The sequence below is a fragment of the Schistocerca cancellata genome, chromosome 3 (assembly GCF_023864275.1).
Source record: "Schistocerca cancellata isolate TAMUIC-IGC-003103 chromosome 3, iqSchCanc2.1, whole genome shotgun sequence".
Lineage (NCBI taxonomy): Eukaryota > Metazoa > Arthropoda > Insecta > Orthoptera > Acrididae > Schistocerca > Schistocerca cancellata.
In genome coordinates this window covers 170,662,435-170,686,249 of record NC_064628.1, presented here as the reverse complement: position 1 = coordinate 170,686,249, position 23,815 = coordinate 170,662,435, and the positions used below count along the sequence as shown (strand labels likewise).

At 38.2% G+C, this 23,815-nt stretch overlaps 1 protein-coding gene across 1 annotated transcript in view; it reads right to left on the bottom strand.

The window, feature by feature from the left end:
- The window catches only part of LOC126176184 (MAP kinase-activating death domain protein), a 545,775-nt gene that overhangs the window by 400,709 nt on the left and 121,251 nt on the right, over positions 1 to 23,815 (bottom strand). The window contains exon 10 of the mRNA XM_049923326.1: positions 8,057 to 8,183. Within this exon, the coding sequence (XP_049779283.1) occupies positions 8,057 to 8,183 (127 nt within the window). The remainder of the gene's footprint in view (positions 1 to 8,056; positions 8,184 to 23,815) is intronic.

Sequence of the window (23,815 nt, the reverse complement as noted above, 5' to 3'; positions counted from 1 at the left end):
GGAATTTTTATAACAGTTATCACTTTAAAATGATTCAGTGTGGCTACAGTGGCCAGTGATTTCTACTGAGATATTACTTCCTTCCTTTCCAGTGACCCGTATTCTCCCAATACTGGGACTGGACTGGTATGGAACTTCTCCAGTTTCATGGAGAACTGATCATAACTGTATACAAGTATCTGCATCTAGTGCAATTGCACTGTCAAATGTGCATCATTTTTGAAGTGTTTACACATTGAGTATCTGAAGTGAGATTTGGGTACCATCTCAATATTTACATAAGTTGATGTGAAAAACTGCATAAAAACCATATCCAGGTTGGTCAGAAAACTGGCCCAAATCATTAACCTGCAAAGTGGATTTGATCCAGGCTGGACGCACCTCCCCATGTGCCGGATGCTGGCAGTTGAACACCAGAACTATCCGGGTAGGTAGTGAGATTCTAGTAAAACAATAATTCAGCTATTGTTCCTCATCTGCCCTTAGAGCCACTTCATACATTTCTTGATAATGCCTCACAAATTTGCAGTTGAAAGTAACAGAGTTATAGCAAGGTCTCACTCTCTTTTCATGAAAGAACCTGTCAAATTTTAACAAACAAGTACTCACTTATCAGCAAATGTTCATACGTATGTGATAAATTATTTTTCTATTAAGAACATTAATAATTGTTGATTGTGAGTAAATAACTTAAACGATATGGTGGAATTGAAAGTTCTGGCACTACATAAATAATTTAGGAGTAAAGGTAGCAACTCGATAAGTACTGTAGGTGTTGAGTTGTCAGAAGGCACACAAAAAAAAGAGTGAAATTCCCTAGCTTTCAGACAAATTCTTTTTGAGCTAGAAAATACACAAACACTCACACACACATACAAACACAAACACCCGTACACCAACAATGAATATTGTGTATTCAGTAGCGCAACATAGCTGTAGATACACAGATATGTCATGTGTGTGTGTGTGTGTGTGTGTGTGTGTGTTTTGTAGCTCAAATTAAGGATTTGTCTGAAAGGTGGTGTAGTTTTCAGTCTTCTCTGTGTACCTGTTGACAACTCAGTGCCTCTACTACTCGGCGAGCTGTTACCTTTACTCCTAAGTTACTTACAACATAAATAAAAATCCACGAAGCTATCTTTTCCCAATAGTTCACAAGAATTTTATATGAGATGTCAATGTATTATTTTAATTCATCATAGTTAAATAATTTTTTTATCCACAACGAAATTATGCCATTTCGTTTGGGTATACCTACTAAAAAAAAAAAAAAAAAGTAAAATATATTTTATTTTTCTCATAGTTATCATGAATTTTCCATCAGATGATGGAATTAATTTATTTTTCTGCAGATTTGATTTGTGCAATGTATTCCCAGAAATGGAGTGGTGGTGAAACATTCATATGAGATTCACGGTCCTGCTTCAAAAAAAAACCTGTGCTCCGATATATAGCAGAAGTATTCTGATCAAGCGATTCTACATATGGCATGATATCTGTTAATTTGAGCCAAGATAAAGTTTTTCTTGCACTCACTAGCAAGAGCTATATGAAAAAATACATAAATGACAAAAAGAACATAATACTCATATGAGGAAGAAGAAACTGACCAGAAGACACAGGAAGTGAACAAGACCACACAGCTGACTGCTTGTAACAATAATACAGAAGTCTGCAGATGAACGCAAGGCAAACAGCACATTTGTCCAACAACTATGCAAACTTATGAAATTCTAGTTCACTCCTGTTTAGCTAAAAGGTATAATTCTGCTACACAATGCACAGGAACAAAGCAGTGGCACTATGCATATCAAGTCTCTCTTTAGATGACTCTTGTTCATCATACATATATTCTTAAATGATATTCATAGCTTTTAAAGCAATTCCTGTCATCTTGTTCTCTTCAGGCTCCCCTATACTTCTCCACTATAATCTTTCAAATAAAACATTGGCTTCCAGCCCCATACTTTGCTTGTCCAGTTTTCCTGTACATCGCAGTAATCTCAAATTTTTGTAACTTTATACTATCTCCACTCAAGAATGATATTATTTCCTCTAATATATGTTGTCTTTCTTTTTGTTCTTAGAATTCTGTTACCTCTTTGTGTACAATGCATGGCTGGCTACCAATAGACCCCTTTGGTTTATATTTTTAGTGTAAAAATTATCAAGACATTTGTGGATCCTAAGCTGACTATTTTTAAATAAGGAACTGATGGTTTGAAATGTAATTTCAGGCAGTGCTATACAAATGAGGAACATATTTACACTGAAGAGTCAAAGAAACTGGTATACATGCCTAATATCGTGTAGGGACCCCACAAGCTCGCAGAAGTGCCGCAACACAACATGGCATGGAATTGATTAATGTCTGAAGTAGTGCTGGAGGGAACTGACACCATGAATCCTGCAGAGCTGTCCATAAATCCGTAAGAGTGCAAGGGGCTGGAGATCTCTTCTGAACAGCACATTGTAAGGCATCCCAGATATGCTCAACAATGTTAATGTCTGGGGAGTTTGGTGGCCAGTGGAAGTGTTTAAACTCAGAAAGGTGTTGCATTGCCCTGCTGGAATTGCCCAAGTCCATCAGAATGCACAATGAAGATCAATGGATGCAGGTGATCAGTGTCACTTCTCAGAGTCATATCTAGGCATATCAGGAGTCCCATATCACATACCCCACACCATTACAGAGTCTCTCCAACTTGAACAGTCCTCAGCTGACATGCAGGGTCCATGGATTCATGAGGTTTTCTCCATACCCTTACACACCAACCGAGGTGGCGCAGTGGTTAGCACACTGGACTCACATTCGGGAGGACAACGGTTCAATCCCATCTCTGGCCATCCTGATTTAGGTTTTCCGTGATTTCCCTAAAGCGCTTCAGGCAAATGTCGGGATGGTTCCTTTGAAAGGGCACGGCCGATTTCCTTCCCCATCCTTCCCTCACCCAAGCTTGCGCTCCGTCTCTAATGACCTCGTTGTCGACGGGACATTAAACACTAATCTCCTCCTCCTCCATACCCTTAAACATCCATCTGCTCGATACAATTTGAAAAGAGACTTGTTTGACAAGGCAACATGCTTCCAGTCATCAACAGTCCAATGTCGATGTTGATGGGCCCAGGTAAGGTGTAAAGCTTTCTGTTGTGCTGTCATCAAGGGTACAAAAGTGGGCCTTCGTCTCTGAAAGCCCATATCAATGATATTTCATTGAATGGCTCACACGCTGACACTTGTCGAGGCCCAACACTGAAATCTGCACCAATTTGCGGAAGGGTCACACTTCTGTCATGTTGAACGATTCTCTTCTACATCTACATTTATACTCCACAAGCCACCCAGTGGTGTATGGCGGAGGGCACTTTACGTGCCACTGTCATTACCTCCCTTTCCTGTTACAGTCATGTATGGTTCGCGGGAAGAACGATTGACAGCAGAAAGCCTCCGTGCGCGCTCGAATCTCTCTAATTTTACATTCGTGATCTCCTTGGGAGGTATAAGTAGGGGGAAGCAATATATTCAATACCTCATCCAGAAACACACCCTCTCGAAACCTGGACAGCAAGCTACACCGCGATGCAGAGCACCTCTCTTGCAGAGTCTGCCACTTGAGTTTGCTAAACATCTCTGTAATGCTATCACACTTACCAAATAACCCTGTGACAAAATGCACCACTCTTCTTTGGATCTTCTCTATCTCCTCTGTCAACCCGACCTGGTATGGATCCCACACTGATGAGCAATACTCAAGTATAGGCCGAACGAGTGTTTTGTAAGGCACCTCCTTTGTTGATGGTCTAAATTTTCTAAGGACTCTCCCAATGAATCTCAACCTGGCACCTGCCTTACCAACAATTAATTTTATATGATCATTCCACTTCAAATCATTCCGTACACATACTCCCAGATATTTTACAGAAGTAACTGCTACCAGTGTTTGTTCCACTATCATATAATCATACAATAAAGGATCCTCCTTTCTATGTATTTGCAATACATTACACTTGTCTATGTTCAGACTTCAGTTGTCGTTGGTCCTATGCTTGCAAGATCTTTTTCTGGCCGAAGCGATGTAGGAGATATGATGTTTTATCAGATTCCTGATATTCATGGTACATTCATGAAACGGTCATGCAGGAAAATCCCCACTTCATTGCTACCTCAGAGATGCTCTGTCCCATCGCTCATGTACCAACTACAACACCATGTTAAAACTAACTTAAATCTTGATAATCTGCTCTTGTATCAGCAGTAACTGATCTAACAACTGTGCCACACACTTGTTGTCTTATACAGGCATTGCTGTTTGCAGTGCCCATTCTGCTTGTTTCCATATCTCTGTATTGGAATATGCATGCAGATACCAGTTTCTTTGGTGCTTCAGAGTAAAATGCTTATGTTTCACAACAAGCAATATCCTATTTCATCACTGTTGGTAATGTTACCATCAAAGGCAATACAGATTGTCTGTAACATGTCCGCAGTAGATTTTACCACTGCTCACAGTCATCACTGTTTACAAAAGATGGGAGCATATGGGAGCATTACTCATCACAGGAGCTTATAGACATCCATTTTAATGTATAAGGCACGCAGCAAGACAACAACTGTACAGAGAAAAATTTTGCAAGTGGAAAAAATTGCAATGTATAGAAATATGAGCCACAGACACAGGGCCAAAGTCCTCACCAAAGAATTGTTAATAAAATAGAATTTGAAGATATGGTGCTGCACTATGTGGGAGAAGATTCATCAATAAATACTCATCAACTTGTCCATTAAATGCACAATTAAAAAAGAAAACAGTGTTGAGAGTACTAATGGAGCAATAATTACATGAATATCATATTTAACATATACAGGCAATGATAGGCCAAATATTTCTGAACCCACAGATCCATTACAATAATAGATTATCCAGCACAGTACTACAGTAACAAACTTCATACATTTTACACAGCTCAGGGATGAGGCCTCTTTCAATCAGAAGTAAGTTTTTTAACTGATACAATAGTCACATCTGGAGTGATGAAAATCCATATGCCACAAAGATCTCCATTCACCAGCAGTGATTTTACATCAAGCTGTCAGCTGTAATTGTACATTGTGAACTTAAATGACTGTATTTGCTGCCACACTGTTTGAATTATGCGTGTTATAACGCAGGCAGAATACTGTGGCCGGCAGATGTACAGATGGCAGGGCACTCATGGGGAGAGTGGTAGTGGTGGGGGCTGCGGGCAGGTGCTATAGGGGAAATTCCGAGCCCAGGAGGGGAAGTGCCATTGTAAAACTGAAGCTTATATTCACATTTTTTGTAAATCTTACATGGGCACCCTTCATGTCCACACTTGCATGGTGACCATTCAAAAAGATCTGTCACCTCTTCTTTGGTTAGTATCTAAACAGAATTCTGCCGAAAACACAGTGATTTATTTTCACCTGGTTTGTTAACCATTTGTAAATATCAGAGAAGTATCACAATCAGGGAATTCTGAGTAAAACCTACATTTCAGATTCCCACCTCACTAACATGGAGTGCAGATGCAATTACATGAGAATTCTGAAATAGTGGTTTATTAACTTTATCAAGTGAGGAACTGAGGAAAAGTAAGGTCAGCATTTTATGAAAAAGCACATCCTTGGTACAAAACAAATGTGCAATGACTTCACATATGTTGTTCAAAAACCCATAGCATTTCTCATTTCACCAGGTATTGATGGCCCCTAAAAACCACATTCTTTCATCAGAAAAGTCTGTAGTTTGGGGAATAACAGGTAGATAATGAATTTTTGCAAAATACTGTCCCTTTGTGTACCATCGTTTGCCAAAATCTCATTTCAATACCTCAAACTGTGTATGAAATATGAGGAATGTTGGGGATATTTTACTCTGGCTTTATTGCTGGAGTGGTGCGATTGCTAATGAGTGCGCTACATCAGATCAATTTTCTCAAGACAGGTGACAGAGACCTCCACCCAAGTCTAATGAAAAATTCAATGAAATGATGGGAACATCATAATAAACCTGACATATAAAGCTACAAGTAAAGCAAAACTTAAATTTTTTACCGAATAGTTTCTGTAAAATCGTATGACTGATCGGCTTGTATGTCGATTCTGTCATTGCCGACAGGCCGAGCGATGGCAAACGCTAGTCGACCTCCCCTTCTGAACAAACGAATGAACTCAACCAGAGCTTTGGACAGAAACTGGTCACTGCACCTCAGCCACCGTATCTTATGCAACCTATTCTTCATGTTCCTTTCAGATGTGTGGGCTTAACTGTTGAGAACTGTATCTCTTGACCATGAGAGAGAGTGTTTTCAACATGGCAGAGCACTGTCCCATTTTATCATTAATGTTTGGGAGCATCTGACAACAATTAGCCATACTGTGGCTTTTGGCTGACGCCAACATGATTGTCGTACCTCACTTCTGTTGCTTTTTCTCCCTGTTGAAAAGTTGAATGTCATGAAAACCCAGTAAAACCAGCAAATGTTTGCAGGGTGCTAGCTGCTTGTCTTATTGTACAGCAGACAACAGGTATATGTGAGCATGTAAACTAAAATTATATGGGCCATTTTAATACAACCAGAGACTGGTAATCATCAGTCAGAAAAACTGCTATGAGCTTAAGTTGCTGCTATAAAATGTAAGTGGCTGATGAACGTAAAATAAACTAAACATTAAATTCTAATCAATAGTTCCTCATTGAAAAATACTCGTGTAGGATTCTCTACTTTTTGTATAACTTGTATCCTAGAAATTTGGGACATCCTGGTATATGGCTGGGTAAAAAGAATTCTTTTGTTTGGAAATTACTTACAAACTTTTGGAATGACTGGAGATACAAAACAGAAACAGAACTATTTTCTGTTTTTGGTGGTAATAACATTTTTTCAGCCAATTTTAAACAATAATGTCACTCTGCTGGTAGCCATTAGTGATGATGCACTGCTGAATACATTCACGGATATTGTGCATGCATTTATGGATCAACATGAGTCAAATGACAGTAAATTTTTCCCACTTCACTTCCTTTTCATGTTCAACAGTAACACACCTAGACCTCAGCCTTTTAGTATTCAGAAGGTTATAAAATATGTGGAGTAACATTTGGGGACTAAATGTTTGGCTCGGAACCATATCAGTTCTAGGGATGGTGCTCCAGAGTGTGAGCTTCATTTACATTCTGTGAGCAAGGCTGATCTTAACCTTCTCTCCCAGTCACTGGGATACTCTAAGTATGACCTTGGAGCCCCGACAACAGACATTGTCAGTTCAAATATGTATCACAATCAGTTACACTTAATGTGTAAAGAAGTACCATTATGTATGTCTTTCCTAGTACTTTTTTCTTTGATATATGTTACTGTATTTGCACTCAAAATTAGAGAGTAATTTCTCCACAGCTGGATTACCCTTACATCCTCTAAATGCCATTTCTTCAAGTCATATTGCCAAACTCTTTTTTTTTTAACCTAGTTTAAATTCTTAAGTGATATACTTCATATGTGACAGCTCAAATTAAAACATCAACTTCTTTATGCAGCTGCCATTCTACTGACTATAATACCTGGTTAGCATACATGATTAAATTTTAAAACTATTTGTGTTAAGAACAGTTTGGTGCAGGAAATAATTGAATGGGTTCTTCTGTCACGAGGAGTACAAGCAAGTCATAAACACTAACTCAACATAACTTGTTGTACAAGGTCTGCCTTTTGTTGAGTTTATGTGTATACCAACAATAATAACTTACAATTATGCACTAGCCTAATTACAGTTTTCTATGCATGAAAAACACAATTATAAAGTACAAATAAAACCTGAAAACAGTACATGTTATTCTGGAGCACAGTTTTACCTTTATTCATTTATTTTTCAATACTTGAATGTTCACAAATACATTGGGATATGGCAAAAGGTTGTGTTAATGTGCTTTTCATTAATTATTTACACACTTCATGTGCTCTTCATATGTCAGTATATGTACAAAGCTGTGTGTGTGTAAAGCTGTTAACATTAACATTTGTCTCAGTTTCCTACCTGTTTAAGATGGTTTTTCAAAATTGTCCCCTCAGGTTCTGGTAATGGTGGTAGTTCATCTGTTGCTCCAGATGGCGGTGTTATCTTATTTGAGTCCAAGTCGACCAGCCAGATGTCATCAGGAAGCCTTTAATTCATAAAGTCAAATGTGTCTGTAAATCTGCTATGATATTTATGATTAATACTTTCTTTTATAATCAATCATTGATCATGCTCCAATAAACAATTTAAAAGTATATTCAGATTGGAATAATAATTTATAATGAGAACCAAATTGCAGAACATGTCATTCTATTCCTCTCCATAATGTTTAACCAAACCAAGTTAAGAGTGGCAACAAATATTTGATTTGAGAATAAATTCAAATTATAAAACCTGTTTCTAGATTTTGGTTTATAATTTTAAGCAACTACTAATTGACCCACTGTTTGATTGACAGTTCTTTATTATATTATTTCCTTTTCCTTGCTCTTTCAACCATCTTGATGTTAATGCAGCGGAAAAGGAGAGAAGTAAAAAGAGTGTGGGTGTGCTGATGGAACAGGGAGCTGTGTAGTGCTGCAATTGGAACAGGAAAGGGGATAGGTGGGTAAAGGACAATGACTAATTAAGGATGAGGCCAAGAGGGTTACAGGAGCATAGGATATATTGCAGGAAGAGTTCCCACCTGCACAATTCATAAAAGCTGGTGTTGGTGGGAAGGATCCACATGACATAGGCTGTGAAACCTGAAGTGGAGAACGTCATGTTGGGCAGAATGCTCAGCAACTGGGTGGCCCAGCTATTTCCTGGCTGTAGTTTGTTGGTGGCCATTCATGCAGACAGACAGCTTGTTGGCTGTCATGCCTACATAAAATGCAGCACACGGGTTGAAACTTAGCTTGTAGATTACATGACTGGTTTCACAGGGTTCCCTGCCTTTGATGGGATAGGTGGTGCTTGTGACCAGACTGGAATAGGTGGGGGTGGGAAGATGTATGTAAGAGGTCTTGCATCTAGGTCTATTGCAGGGATATGACCCATGTGGCAACGGGTTTGCAGCAGTCCCTTGTATGTTCCCACATGCACCAATCTAGTGCCCCCCACTCCCACCCTGCTATCCCTCCCCCTCCCCATCCCAGCCTCCTCCTTACATCCATCACCCAGTTGCTTCTTCTTCCACCATTCACTGCTGATTGCAGTCTGACCTTGGCAGCCAGAGACTGTGGTCATGTGTGGATGAGTTGCACTTGATTAGATTAGATTAGATTAATACTTGTTCCATAGATCATGAATACGACACTTCGTAATGATGTGGAACGTGGCAGGTTAATAAAAGATGTCTGTACAAGACATTACATTACACAAAATATTGCATGACACTAATGTTTAAGTTTTTTCCCCCCTTAATTTATATCTAAAAATTCAGCCAATGAGTAGAAGGAGTTGACATCTAGAAATTCTTTTAATTTATTTTTAAATGTTGGTTTGCTATCTGTCCGGCTTTTGATGCTGTTTGGTAGGTGACCAAAGACTTTTGTGGCAGCATAATTTACCCCTTTCTGTACCAAAGTCAGATTTAACCCTGCACAGTGAAGATCATCCTTTCTCCTGGTGTTATAGCTATGCACACTGCTATTACTTTTGAACTGGGTTGGATTATTAACAACAAATTTCATAAGTGAATATATATACTGTGAGGTTACTGTGAGGATCCCTAGATCCTTAAATAGATGTCTGCAGGATGACCACGGGTGGGCTCCAGCAATTATTCTGATTACACATTTTTGAGCAATGAATACTTTTCTACTCAACGATGAATTACCCCAGAATATGATGCCATACGAAAGCAGTGAATGAAAGTAGACATAGTAAGCTAATTTACTGAGATTCTTATCACCAAAATTTGCAATAACCCTAATAGCATACGTAGCTGAACTCTTGCTTCCAGTTTAACCTCTCATCAATGGACACACCTAAAAATTTTGATAATTCTACCTTAGCTTCAGACTTCTGTTCAAATTCTATATTTACTACTGGAGTTGTGCTATTTACTGTACGGAACTGTATATACTGTGTTTTATCAAAATTTAAAGAGAGTCCGTTTGCTGAGAACCACTTAATAATTTTGTGAAAAACGTCATTTACAATTACATCACTTAGTTCTTGGTTTTTGGATGTTATTACTATACTTGTATCATCAGAAAAAAGAACTAACTTTGCATCTTCATCAATGTGGAATGGTAAGTCATTAATGTATATCAAGAACAGTAAAGGACCTAAGACCGAACCCTGTGGGACCCGGTACTTGATTTAGCCCCCCCCCCCCCCCCCCCATTTGAGGAATCAGCTGTTGTTTTAACATTACATGAACCACTTACTTCAACTTTCTGCATTCTTCCAGTTAAGTATGAATTAAACCATTTGTGCACTGCCCCCCTCAAACCATAATGACTTAGCTTATCTAAAAGAATTCCATGATTTACACAATCAAAGGTCTTTGAGAGATCACAAAAAATACCAATGGGTGATGTCCGGTTATTCAGAGCATTTAATATTTGATCAGTGAAAGCGTATACAGCATTTTCTGTTGAAAAGCCTTTCTGAAAGCCAAACTGACATTTTGTAAGTACTTTATTTTTACAAATATGGGAGGCTACTATTGAATACATTACTTTCTCAAAAATCTTTGATAGAGCTTGCATATCTGTGTGTTGTTTAATTCCAATGAAGGCCTTTATGCCCAAAAGCTTACTTTTTGACAGTCTTTTTGTTGTGCCTACCCGTAACTCAGCATCTCCACTATATGATGAGTAGCAACTATCCTTCTCTTAATATTATCAAAATATTATATACTCAGGTCTTATTTCACAGAATTATTTGTTCAAGATATATTTTCTTAAATATTAACAACAAAAATATAGTTAATTTGCTGGATTTAACTGCCATATAGAAGCAGTCATAGTTTAAAGTTGGTCAAGAACACATACAGGTGGAATCTGCAGTGATTTAATAGATGTTTTCAGGTTAGTTGATACAGCTCATTGAAAATCCCTCATTTTCCTCTTCTCAATAAGCATCTTACTATTTAAATAATTACTCTGAATTAAAGTTTTTGTGTTCCAGAATGTTTCATTCTTAACTTGTTATTGTTCCCAAAATTCAGTCCCTTAGTTTTCTAGCCCTGTATCTCAGCTTCTAAAAATGCCCACTTTTACTAGAAGAACTTGTTAGTCTGTTAATTATTTGATTTTGATAATTTCTTTTTTAAACATGTTTTGAAGGGCTACGGTAATTCCCAATTGTTTTTACAACCCAGTTCCTAAACTTTTGTTAATTTTCCTATTAACTAACTCTTAGTTAAAGGAAATAGTTCTACTGCTCATTATAATTTTTCTTCACTGATTTTACTGTCTATCAGTTTAATAACAATTTTTAATTTTATTATCATGTTCACCTGTAAGCTGATGGACAGGAAAAATGTTATGGCAGTCTGCACTCTCGGTCGAAAAGTACAATTAATCTGTGAGTCAGGCAAATTTATGACAGTCAAGTATAATGTAAAAATTACACCACTCTGTCAAAGAATTTCATAGTACAAGTGCTGACCAGTGATACATGAACTACTAAAACTATTACTTGCAAACTGATTAATTATGTTTTATTGATATTAATAAATGTGAAAATATTACAACTGATATAGTGTTGTGTTTGTCATTAAATAACTGGTCATTAAAACAAAATTATAGCAAGAAGCAAGAAATTAACCTGTAGCATCACTACTTCAAAGGTAAAATCCAGGTCAGTAATCTTATTAAGTCCAGCTGTCCGTTCTTTCATGCTTGCTTGCAATATATGCTTTCAGTTTGAAGTGTTAGCTCTTGTTTACTACCCTTCTATCATAGTTGGAACACAATTCCAGATTCTATCTGACTGTTTGCTGAAGACACCAGATAGCCCTGACATCAACATTACTATGGCTACAATAAAAATATGTGATAGTTGTCAGCTTCATTGGCAGTAACCCAGGGATGGGAGAATTAAATTAAATAAAACAAAAAACTGTAAATTCCTCCTATGGTCTGAATCATCAAGGTATCAATGGATAAAAAATTATCATTGAGTCAGAGGCCCATCAGGCATTCAGTTGTATTTTTTGTACATGGTGACCAGAATCCAACAAAATGACTATAGGAATTCGAACATGTTACTAACATGATGTGTTTTGCCAGTGTCTACTTTCACATGGGTGATATAGTCCAGCAGCGGCTTGAGAACAAGGATAAGTTCAAGAGCTGATCAAAGCTAGAAATAAAAGAAACATTTGGTAACAACCAGCAGCAGATCAGAATAGCATGAATACAACTGGACAACATAGCATAATGCCAGAGGGAAATGATGAAGTCACATACACAGTTTCCAGAACTGTGTCAGACAGTGAAACTGAGTATGATGGTAGCTGTCAAAGTTTCACGCCTAATGAAGGGCATGGCAGAGGACTTCACCAAGAAGCACCTGTACGTTGAGGGACTGCAGCAGAAAAAAAGAGTAGACCGAGAGGTATTCTATAATTTTCTGAGTGTCGTACTGGTGGCAATCATAGAAGACTCTTAGGAACTTGCACTGCCAATATGGCAAATAGTGAGAGAAGAGATATGAAATTTTATGATATCTTCTAAGACCAAAATTACATTGCCAGAAGCAGGAGTGTTGACTGTTGAACACAGCCAGAGCGGTAGCATCACTAAAGCTGCAGTTATAGTGGAGCCACATGACACAATCAGAGCAGCATGGTGCAGCGACTACAGCAGCACTGGTGAATGAAACCAGTGCTGCTCAGTGCATGTGATTATAGTGGTGCTGCAAGCACTACTGCGCAGAGAGGAGTGGCACAGAGAGGCTATGTGCGAATCAAAAAAATTGTTTCTGAGCGTGATGACCAGAGCGTTTGAGTGACTCCGGCTGCATTCAGGCAATGCTAGCAGCATTTCACTGTTGCAGCAGGTAGCACAGTGTTGTTAGTGCTTGTGTTTCTTTTGTTTAAGAAAGTAGTATCAGCAACAGCCATAATACCAGCTGTTTCTACTCAGTGTCTATTATGGAACAAGAGAAACATCTACATGTGGCAGCAGTATTACAAACTACAAGTACAGAATACATTTCCTTATTCTCTCATTTCTTTCATTGTCTTAAAATGATAGGCAATAATAAAACTGAAGTAGCACAGCTGATAAATACTTGAAAATCATGTTTCATTATGTGAAAAATGTTTTCAAAACCATCCCATGTGGACAGCTTCATTTGAAGCTCTGTTGAAATCTCATATTATTCGTTAAGTGCCTTGTATAAAACACTCAATTTCTACTGTATGTTGCTTATCAACACTAAGGGATCCTTAGAGGCCAATGACAGTGTTGTGGAGAACATGTACATTTCACAATATTGTCTGCAAATTTTGGTGAAGTTTGTTTTGGCTTACAAAATATGCTCCAGTTAGCGGTCATTATTCCTAAAGCACATTCCATTAATCATCATAATCTAGAAAAGAATTCATCAAAATATTCTTTCCTTGGATCTAAAACCCATTGACTATAAGAGTTGATAAAATGCCTTGAAATACACTATAAGAATGAAATCTACCACTTTCGTTTTCCTTCCCATATCACCCAACATTAATTATAATGAGTTTCCTGTGAGGGCCTGCAACTGGTGTAGGATCACACAATAAAAATGTTTTATAAACATTTCACCAGAATTTTCTGAGAATTTTAGATAAATGTGTTTTCTGTCAACATCACCAACTGCATTTGGAAAATTCTGTATGTTATATAAAACATTTATTGTAATTAGAAAATCATCTTCAGAAGGTGTTCATGTATTGTGGCCAGAGGCGATCCCAATACTTTGGTAGTTGGCTCCACAAATCCACAATTCTTAGAATGGTTATACATCCTACTGTGAATGTCACAGCCATGTCTAGAAAACTTCTCCTGGTTTCCATGAACTTGTAATAATTCTCATTTCATCAGCTGTTGGTGACCGTTAAAAAATTACATTATTACATTGAAAAAATCTGTAGTTACCTTATATTGCACTAGTAAGGAAGTTACACACAGTAACCATATGCAAACCACCTACCTCTTTGCATGCTATCATTTGCCAAAATCTTGTTTCTATATCTCAAACCATTTATGAGATACAAGGATGTTATGAATATTTCATTCTCGCTTTATCATATGGACACATGAGTGGAATGAAGTGCGCTATATACAATCCATTTTCTTGAGAATGGAATGAGTTAAAGACTCCATCCCAAGTTTAAAGAATAGTTCAATGACAACTACACCTGGTACACAGCAACACATGACCTAACACGCACCAAACAAAAATTCATAGTGATCTCTATTTTTCATTGCAAGCTATTTGATTTTTTTGAAGTGGCTTGCTTAATTTTGAAATATCACAATAACTATGCTGATTAATGAAACTATAAGCAGTTCATCATGAAGCTGAAAAACAAAGCTATGAGATGCATGGGAAAAAACTTGTTTTTACTGAGTAATTTCTTTTAAAAAGTTTGAGAAAGGCTGCACACTGGCAAGCTTGTGTGTTTGCCTGCCTGCTGCCACACTGTTCCCTGCCCCAATGGACCTGGGAATGAAGCAGAAGTGCGGCAGTTGCCCCATGCACAGCTCCACTCTACTCTGTTGTGCCACTCCATTATAATCCACTACTAATTCAAAAAGAGGTTTGTTGATCATCTGCATCAATATCTACGAGACATGCCAACACTGAGGAATGAAATTGTAAACTCTGTAACTTATGTTGCAGTGGTCATACAACATCCAAGGTTCTCGACAACATAAAAGCAACTGGTATCCACACCACTTCAGTCACCATGCAGAGAAATGGACACTTGGTGAATTGTGGAAAATTCAGTATTATTTTTCCAGTGCATACACTCTGGGTACATTATACACAACTGTAAAGAGACAAGAAGAATTTTCAGCAATTGTTGTCCCACAAGACATCAAACAACAAGGTAATTCTATGTACAGCATGTAATTGCAGAAGACTACAGCCGATCTGCTGGATGGAGCTCATTGCCATACCCTGGTCAAGGTAGCTTTCCAGCCGTTCAGTGTCACGGTACAGAGGTTTCAGCTGCTTATGCAACTGCCAAAATCAGTAAAATAAATGAGATGACCATCTATGGAGGTAAGGTCATCACAGATGAAAATCCTCCATGGATGAGATTTCCTGAAATGTCAGGAAAACACATGGACATCATTATCAAAGACCAACCTGTCAAGGCACCAGCAAATTCTGGGCCATAACTTTCACTGGTTATCATTATCAACTAAAATAGATTATGTTCACAAATTTAAAAGCACTGTTCTCAAAGCTGCAATACATCCTGCCAATAGTAACTTGTGTTGTGTGAATATCAATGATAAAACACTGCCTTAGAGCTTTAGTAATATTATATTGCAGTAGTATAGAAAACTGGACACAATCACAAGCACAGGCAAGATCCCAGTCATCTCTATACCAACAAAAATTGCAGCTTAACAAAAGGAAAAGCCAGCATTACAGAAGACCACAAAGGCCTCAGATGAGGAAGAATCTGTCCACGGCAAATTCAGATTAAAAGCTGGAACATTGTAAAAAGGTATCACAACCCAGTTGGATGGAAATGATTTCTTGTCATCCCAGTTCATTTACAGTCAGATTTACTGGAGTGTTTTTGCGAAGCTCCAACATCAGCTCATCTAAGATCTGCAATGGCTTCTGATGAAACCAGAAGCTAGTTTCACTGGGCAGGTCTCTACTGATCTGTCAGACATTATGTAAGTCATTACATGGAATGTTAATGATGTTAAGTGTGTGCCTTAGTTAGCAACAGGACAATTGGTACTAACTCCTCTTGCAGCTGCTCTATCTCACTGGGTGGGAGCTGACCTTTTGGGATGGTTACCCAAGTCAACTAACAAGAATAATTGGATTATGCTGTGCCTTACTCTGTCATCATCAAGATTGCAACAACAGCCAAAGCTCTGGAAATCAACAGGTGTCTTGTATTAAAGTTCATTTTGAAGCATGGAGAGCCACCTGTAATGATCTCTGATTTTGGACATGTGTTTCAAGCAAGACTGCTGTCTGAAATAACTTCATGATGCAAAATCATCTACAGGATGACTTTCACCTGCAAGCAAAATGCCCCATAGAAGTTTTAATAAGATGCTGGAAGACATGCTCTCAGTACATTTAAATCCAATAGGGCACAGCTTGACACTACATGTTTCACACTAGTTTTCTCAGTACACAGTAAAAAGACTGAAACAATGATAGATACTTTGTTTCCATTACAGCCTGATCATTCTGAGAATGACTGCATAAAACAGTCCATCACCTGAAGAAGTAAGATAGTTGACACAAATATAGACCTTGCACCCCCAAGATAAGAACTGTGAAAAATATAATGCCAAACATTCAATTGAACCTACAATCCAGGGGATCTAGTATGAATTTTTACACTTACACATAACATTTGGATATTATACAACTTTATTATAAAGGGTGTATCCATGGACAAGGAGAAAAAATTCCTGGGTTTTTCCCAGATGTCTTGGTTAAAAATACCGGTACACTTTTTCCAGGGTGAAAATACACTTTTCCCTTGTTAAGTGACAGAATATTTTCTGGAAAAAATGACAGTTTGTCTATGGAATGTGTGATTGATTCTCTTGTAAAATTTTTTTGTTTATTTATAGACACAAACACATATATGACACAGTCATAACTGGTTTAGGCCATATAATGACCATCTTCAGATGCTAAAGGCGGCATACACTGAACACAGGTTCATGCGTTGTCAAACTAGCTATAGCCTTCCATAAGTGTGTGAATGTATTTTAATTCACTTGCTAGCTCTTGCCACAGAAATCCATTTTGTTTTCATTTGAGATGAGAGTTGTAAACGAAGAAGAAACAGAAAAATCACTAAACCTAAACACAGGTCCTGTGGATACTACAGCCCTCTGCAACTTAGGCTGCTCTGCACATGCGCGAATCTGGCAGCTTGTTGCTACTGCTGATACAACTAACAGCTGTACTTCAAGTAGTCATAGACAGAAGCAGGTACTGCTCATATGCGACTCAACTGCACATGTGCACCGCCCACTGGCAACTGCTCAAATGAACCTAATGTAAACCGTTGTGATGTCGCAGTCCTAGGAATCAGTTTGTTGTTATCAAGTTTGCATAGTCTTTGTCCTAAAGCCTTTGACACATTTTGGTGTTGGCAGACACTTGTGTGTGCCCTGTGTTTTGATGTTGGAAATGGCACATTTCTTTTGCAACTTAAATTTATTTTGGTTTTCTTTCCCTCATTTATGTTTTATTGTTGCAGTTTCATTTTGCAGTAGTGGGATAAAGTGGAATTCTTTGTTAGAGTATCAGTTCTTACCAGTCAAAATTTCAGAAATTGAACTGAAAACTAACACAATGAAAAATTCCCAGAATTCTAAAAACATTTTCCAGGTTTTTCCCAGTTTTAACCAAATGAAAAAATTCCCGGATTTTTCCAAGATTTCCTGCTTTCCCAGGCCATATACACCCTGTTATACTATGTTCTACATCAAATCATAAGGTCTACATCAAATCATATGTTGCTTGTCAGGTGTTAGTTAAGAAGATGAAGATAATGACAAAAGCACAGAGATATCACCTACATACTTCACATGAGTCCCACTCATATTCCTGAGGGGCAGGTCAAAGATAAGGGCTTCTGATACAAGGAATATAGTTATCTGTTCAACAATTGCAACATCGTGATGGATGTCTCCCCATTTGAACATTGCAGTGACCATGAGATGTGACAACATAACCAAAGCATGAGGCTCTACCATCACCACCATACAGGATTACAGATGAGATCCAGATTCAGCAATCTGTATTCCATTCCAAAACAGCAAACCTCTTTTGCGAGGAGGGTAATTGGTGGTACATGCTGTACATCATCTGCATGATGTAGCAATTGTAGCTGGAAATGTGTGGTGTCACTTCATTCTGTAATTCTTTATCACTTGAGACTTTTAATTTCTGGAAGTTTCCAGGACGTTGTCACTTACAGAACATTTTAATTTACTACACACTTTGCCAGTGCAAGACTAGCTTCAATATTCCATGTGCAAAAAATTCCTGGAAGCACATGTGTAACCAGTCATGTACTGCTGCCTGGAGTTTCTCATCACCTGTGAACACTGAACCACTAACAGCTTCTTTCATTCAGTTAAAAATATGATAATCTCATCGTGCCAGATCCAGGGAATTGGGGGAAGGGGTGGGGGCAAGCACATGAACTTCAGGTCTCCCTGCACACATCCATGCACCTTTCTTTCATTTCTGACATCAAATGTTTTGGAACCCACCTCACACAAACTTTCTTGAATATCAGAACATCATGAATAGTATGTTGGGCTGATCTGAACTATAATGTGAATTCTGATTGGTTTCAACCCTTCAGCTAAAAGAAGCTTAATGATACTCCGCTGCTCCGTATTGGTGCAAACATGCAAGGTTACCATCTTGTTTCACCAATTCCCAGCATCTCATTCACAAGGCAGGCATGCCAGCCACACCTGATAATAGTTCTAGGATGCCACCAAAAAATAACAAAGAGGCACACACTTTGTTAAAGTTGTGTTTTTTTTAAATAACTTTCCCGGTTATTTTTGAACGGACCTTGTATGCACAATAACTTGCTCATATACTGTAATGCACAGCATATTAACTAATGAGACAGGTAGATGGGCCAGATTAAGGACTGTGGATTGGTTCACCAGCCAACGTGATTGTCAGTTTTTCGCAATTTCCTACACTCATTTAAGCAAATGTTGGGACGGTCTTCAACCTCCACCTCATAACAGGCCACATAGCCAAATAAAAAAGGTCAAATACTGGGAGAGCAGTCCCCTAGCGAAAGAAAAAGAAAATGAAGATTCTGTGTATGTACAGGGAGTTCATAATGAAAGTTCCAGTTTCTAAATGTTGTAGAAAGAGAACTGCAGCTCAGAATGATGACAAATTTGAACATCATATTGTTGACACAGGAGGAATATGATGAAATGAAAAACATATAACAAAAATTTGACCAATAGATGGTGCTGTAAGTGTCGGATTATGTTCACCAATAAATGAGTCCGAGATGAGCAACGTAGCTGCTCCCTTAAAGAATTGCACACTACTGGTAAAGCTCTTTTACAAGAATGGTGAATGGTGAGTGAACCAGTAGCCCTGCAGAAGTTCCAAACACTCAACAGTATTAAAAAGGGCACTGGTCCAATGTTGGTTAAGGATCTGGGGAAATGATTATGAAATTCGAAGATACAGGTTCATTTGAAGTGTAATGTGGCAGACAGAGGAAAGCAGCAGATCTGAAATCTGTTGAACATGTTGTCACAGCATTTCAGGAGTGCTTGAGTGGTAGTGTGTAAACATGCAGTGCACATGGCATTCCCCGAACACTGGACATACCTGCAAGACAACACATAAAATCCTATGAAACAACCAGCATTGCTATGCATACAAAATCACCCGTGTTCAGGAGTTGTTTTCTGCTGACCGGCTAGCAAGACAAATGTTGACTCTGGAATTTCTTGCTCACATGGGAGTGGACAATAAATGGCCACGGAACATTCTGTTGACAGACAAAGCCCATTTCCATCTCCAAGGACATATCAATATGTCGAACTGCTGAGTATGGGTAATGGAAAATCTGCACACACATCAACCAATATCACTTCATTCTACAAAGATGACTGTGTGGTGTGGATTAATGGTATTGTTTTTTGTGTGGCCATATTTTCTCGAGGAGATGAGTCATCCATGCCCTGTTAAATGGCCATGGTAAATGCTATGAGAGTCTTTTGTACACCAGCATCATTCCAACCCCTCAACAGCATGGATGTGTGGACAGGATCATTTTTATGCAAGATGGTGCTCCTCTGCACATTACACATCCAGTGAAGTGGCTGCTGCAGAGGCATTTCAGAAATATTAGAATTATCAGCCATCATTTCCCCACAGCCTGGCCATCCAGGTCATTTGATATTAATCCATGTGGCTCCTGACTGGGGTCATCTGAAAGATGTGTTCAGTGCTCCAATTATTAAAGTAGATGAATTGAAGGTGTGCACTGTGCAACGCATTCTGAACAAGACCCCCGAAACACTCCAATCTATTGTGGAATACGCCGTTCATCAATTTCAACTTGTGGCAGAAAATGGTAGACAGCATAATGAACATGCCACAAGCAAGTCTCATGACAGTTAGAAACCAATGTCATTTTGCTTTTTATGCAGCTTTTGGCCTCAGGACAATTAAAAACTGATGTCATTTTGTTTAACAGGCATTTTTTTGCCTCAGCACAATTAGAAAACGATTTTTCTCATCCAATGTGGTATGACCTTGCCATACCATACCTAACTAATAGTGCCACAACTGTTGACTGCGAAATTTGTGCAGTCATGCACATTGAATCTTACAGATGGTGTAATGTGCAACTCAAACCATAGCTGCTGTATTGTGATTCATTAGTCATTTGTAGCTGACCCCATTTACATTAAGACGGTTACAGCACAATCTATTGGCAAAATGTTTGTTCACTTAAAAAAGAAAAATCCATGACTTTTCTCATGCATCAATAATACACTGTTTAAATCATACATCAATGAGAGCAGTGGTTCTCTTTCTACAGTGTTTTGAAACTGGAACTTTAATTATGGACACTCTGTATAATTCAGAGAATCTCTGTGCTGTGGCAGGCAGTTCAGCTCCATCTATATTTTCATGAGTGCTTGATAAATATGCTTTTGGTATGAAGTGTTAGTTGTTGTTGATGACCCTTCTATCTTAATTGATACTAGAGTCTGGACTCTATGTGACAATATAGCAGTGTTCTATAAGGAGAAGAATTAGCATCATCTCATGTATTCTTAGCCATTGAAAGAACTGATTTTTCTGTCAAGTATTTGATTTTATTAAATTATGTTCACTTTCAATTTACATCAATAACTTTGATAAAATGGTAAACAACTATGATCAATAGGGTGGTATGCTAAGCTAATCTTTCGCTGATATTTCTCTGTGTCACTATAACTACTATGATGTGCTTTCACAAAATAACAAGGCTATGCCAGTGAACATTCCAAACTGGGCACAAATGACAGTTGATCTGACAAGTGACAAATTTTCTATTGCAGATGGTCCATTCTGTTCTAGTGCATGAAGGATTGCTCAGAGTCTTGTCTGAAATACAATGCATTCATTTGGTAACTTCATTTTGAAGATACTGTAGAGGAAAAGGGCACAGCTGACAACAGTGCCCCATCTTGTTCCATCAATGCAACAGAAATAACACAATTACAGTGTTCAGGAAAATAGTGAAAGGTATTTGTTTACAAGCATAACACAGAGTTAAGGTGCTACTGTATCTAAATTTATGAGTAACCAAATGGTGGCATACTCCTGCTCTATGTGAAAACACTCATGCACACCACATGGCATATAGATGTGGAATGTACTTGATTTTAAAATCTATTGAATTATGCACAAATTTATGGCTGACCAACCCCCAAAAAATACTGTTTTATTGTTTCCTTTAAAAGTTCCTGTTATAAAGCCAAAGGCTTCATGATTTATTCTGTATAAGATATTAAAATTCACAGTTTACAGGTGGCACAAAATGAAAACTTCATGCACTAGAAAGTGTTATTACAGTTGCTCACATCAAATGTCTTGGCGCAAAGAAAAAAGGATGCTGAATGGTTTGCATGTTCTCAAATTCAGATGTTTTAAGCACAGCCATAAAGTAGCGTCTCAAAGAATCTGAAGATAAAAAAAATTAAATAATCTGTTTCCATAAGTTAACGAATCCCCTGGAGCCACAACAAAACATCATTTCAAAACAAGCTGACAGACAAAATGTAGTGGAAAAAGTGAGCAACATGATATATGAGATATGTTCAAGAAATTCTGGTACTTTGTCCACAAATTTTTTCTATGCTTACCTTTTACTTATTGTGCATGGCCTCCTTCAAAATACTCTCCTCCACAATTGATATACCACCCCCAGTGTCATTCACATTTCTGGAAACAGTCTTGATATGCCTCTTACTTGATTGCTTGAAGTGCCATCTGTCAATTGTTTACTACCTCATCCATTACTGCAAATCTTCATCCTTTCAACAGGGTTTTCAATTTTGGAAAAAAAAAAAAACGTCTGCAGGGGCCAGGTCTGGAGAGTAAGGAGGATGAGGCAGCACAGTGATTTTGTTTTCTTGCAAGAGTCGCGCACCAACAGGGATGAATGCACAGACACATTGTCATGATGCAAGAGCCATGAATTGTCTCGTCACATTTCAGGCTGTTTCTTTCTCACATTTTCTTGCAGGCATCTGAATTCATTAAAAACTAATCCATCAAAGTCAAAGAAAACTATCAGCATGGCTTTGACATTTGACCTAACCTGATGAGCTTTTTTAGCCTATGGACAACCTTTCCCAACCCATTGAAAAGAATGAGCCTCGGTCTCAACATCACAGCCATAGACCCAGATCTCATCAACAGTTATGACTTTCTTATGGAACATCTTGTTCTGATTGAGGCAAACCAAAAGCTTTTCACAGATTGTGAGGTGAAGGTCTTTCTAGCCTTGACTCAAAAACTGTGGGACAAAACTGATGGCAACATGATGCATTTCATGATGCTATGTCACAATTTCATGACATAATCCAACAGGAATGTTACATTCTTCTGCAGTCACTAAGAGGATAAGTCTTCGATTGGCACACACAATTTCATTAACGTTCCTGACATGAGCATTGTCAGTAGATGTTGAAGGGCAGCCTGAAGGAAGGTCATCTTTAATTTCCATCTGGTCATTTTTAAACTGTGTAACCCATTAACAACACTGAGTATGGCTTACGCACTCATCACCTTAGGCTTCCTGTATCATTTGGGGTGTCTCTGTAATGGTTTTCATGAGTTTCAATCAAAATTTAATGCTGACATGTTGCTTCTCTAACTCTGCCATCTCGAAATTTGCAAAATGTGTGACCCAAAGTTCTAGTCAATACGGCACTGAACAATAATTAACAGACATTTGACAACGAAACTTCCGGTAGTTACACATGAAACACAGGGATGCCATTGGCATTTTGTTCCAAGTCACCACTGTCGCAAAATTAGGGACGTTCTGAAATTTTTTGAATAGATCTCACAAATGTCATGCTGCTATGAAACTACTAAGTATGAATTCAACAGCTCCTTTGGACAAAGACTTCCTGTATAGTGTTGTATTCATGAAATGCTCTAAGGAGATGTTAAAACCCTACCAGTATTATGGAAATGGAGTGATACAACAATGTCGGTTTTCTTGTTCTGAACAATATCATGTTAACCAAATGTATATACTGTATACATTTTATAGGGGTACTCTGGCACCTGAGGTCTAAAGGGATGATACTCCACAACACTACCTGCTTCTTTATGTATCTTCAACATGAGGACATCCAAACTGGCCAGTTACTCTCTCAGTTAAACATACAGCAAGGGTATTTAACATCACAAGCAAGGCTGGTCAGGCTGATTCACAGTATTTGCTTTTAATTGTAGTAACAACGCAATGTATTTGTTTCTGATTCAAATGGATGAATAATGGAAACTCCAGGATGGAATAACAACAATATGGAAAGGATAGATTGCTAGTCACCACAT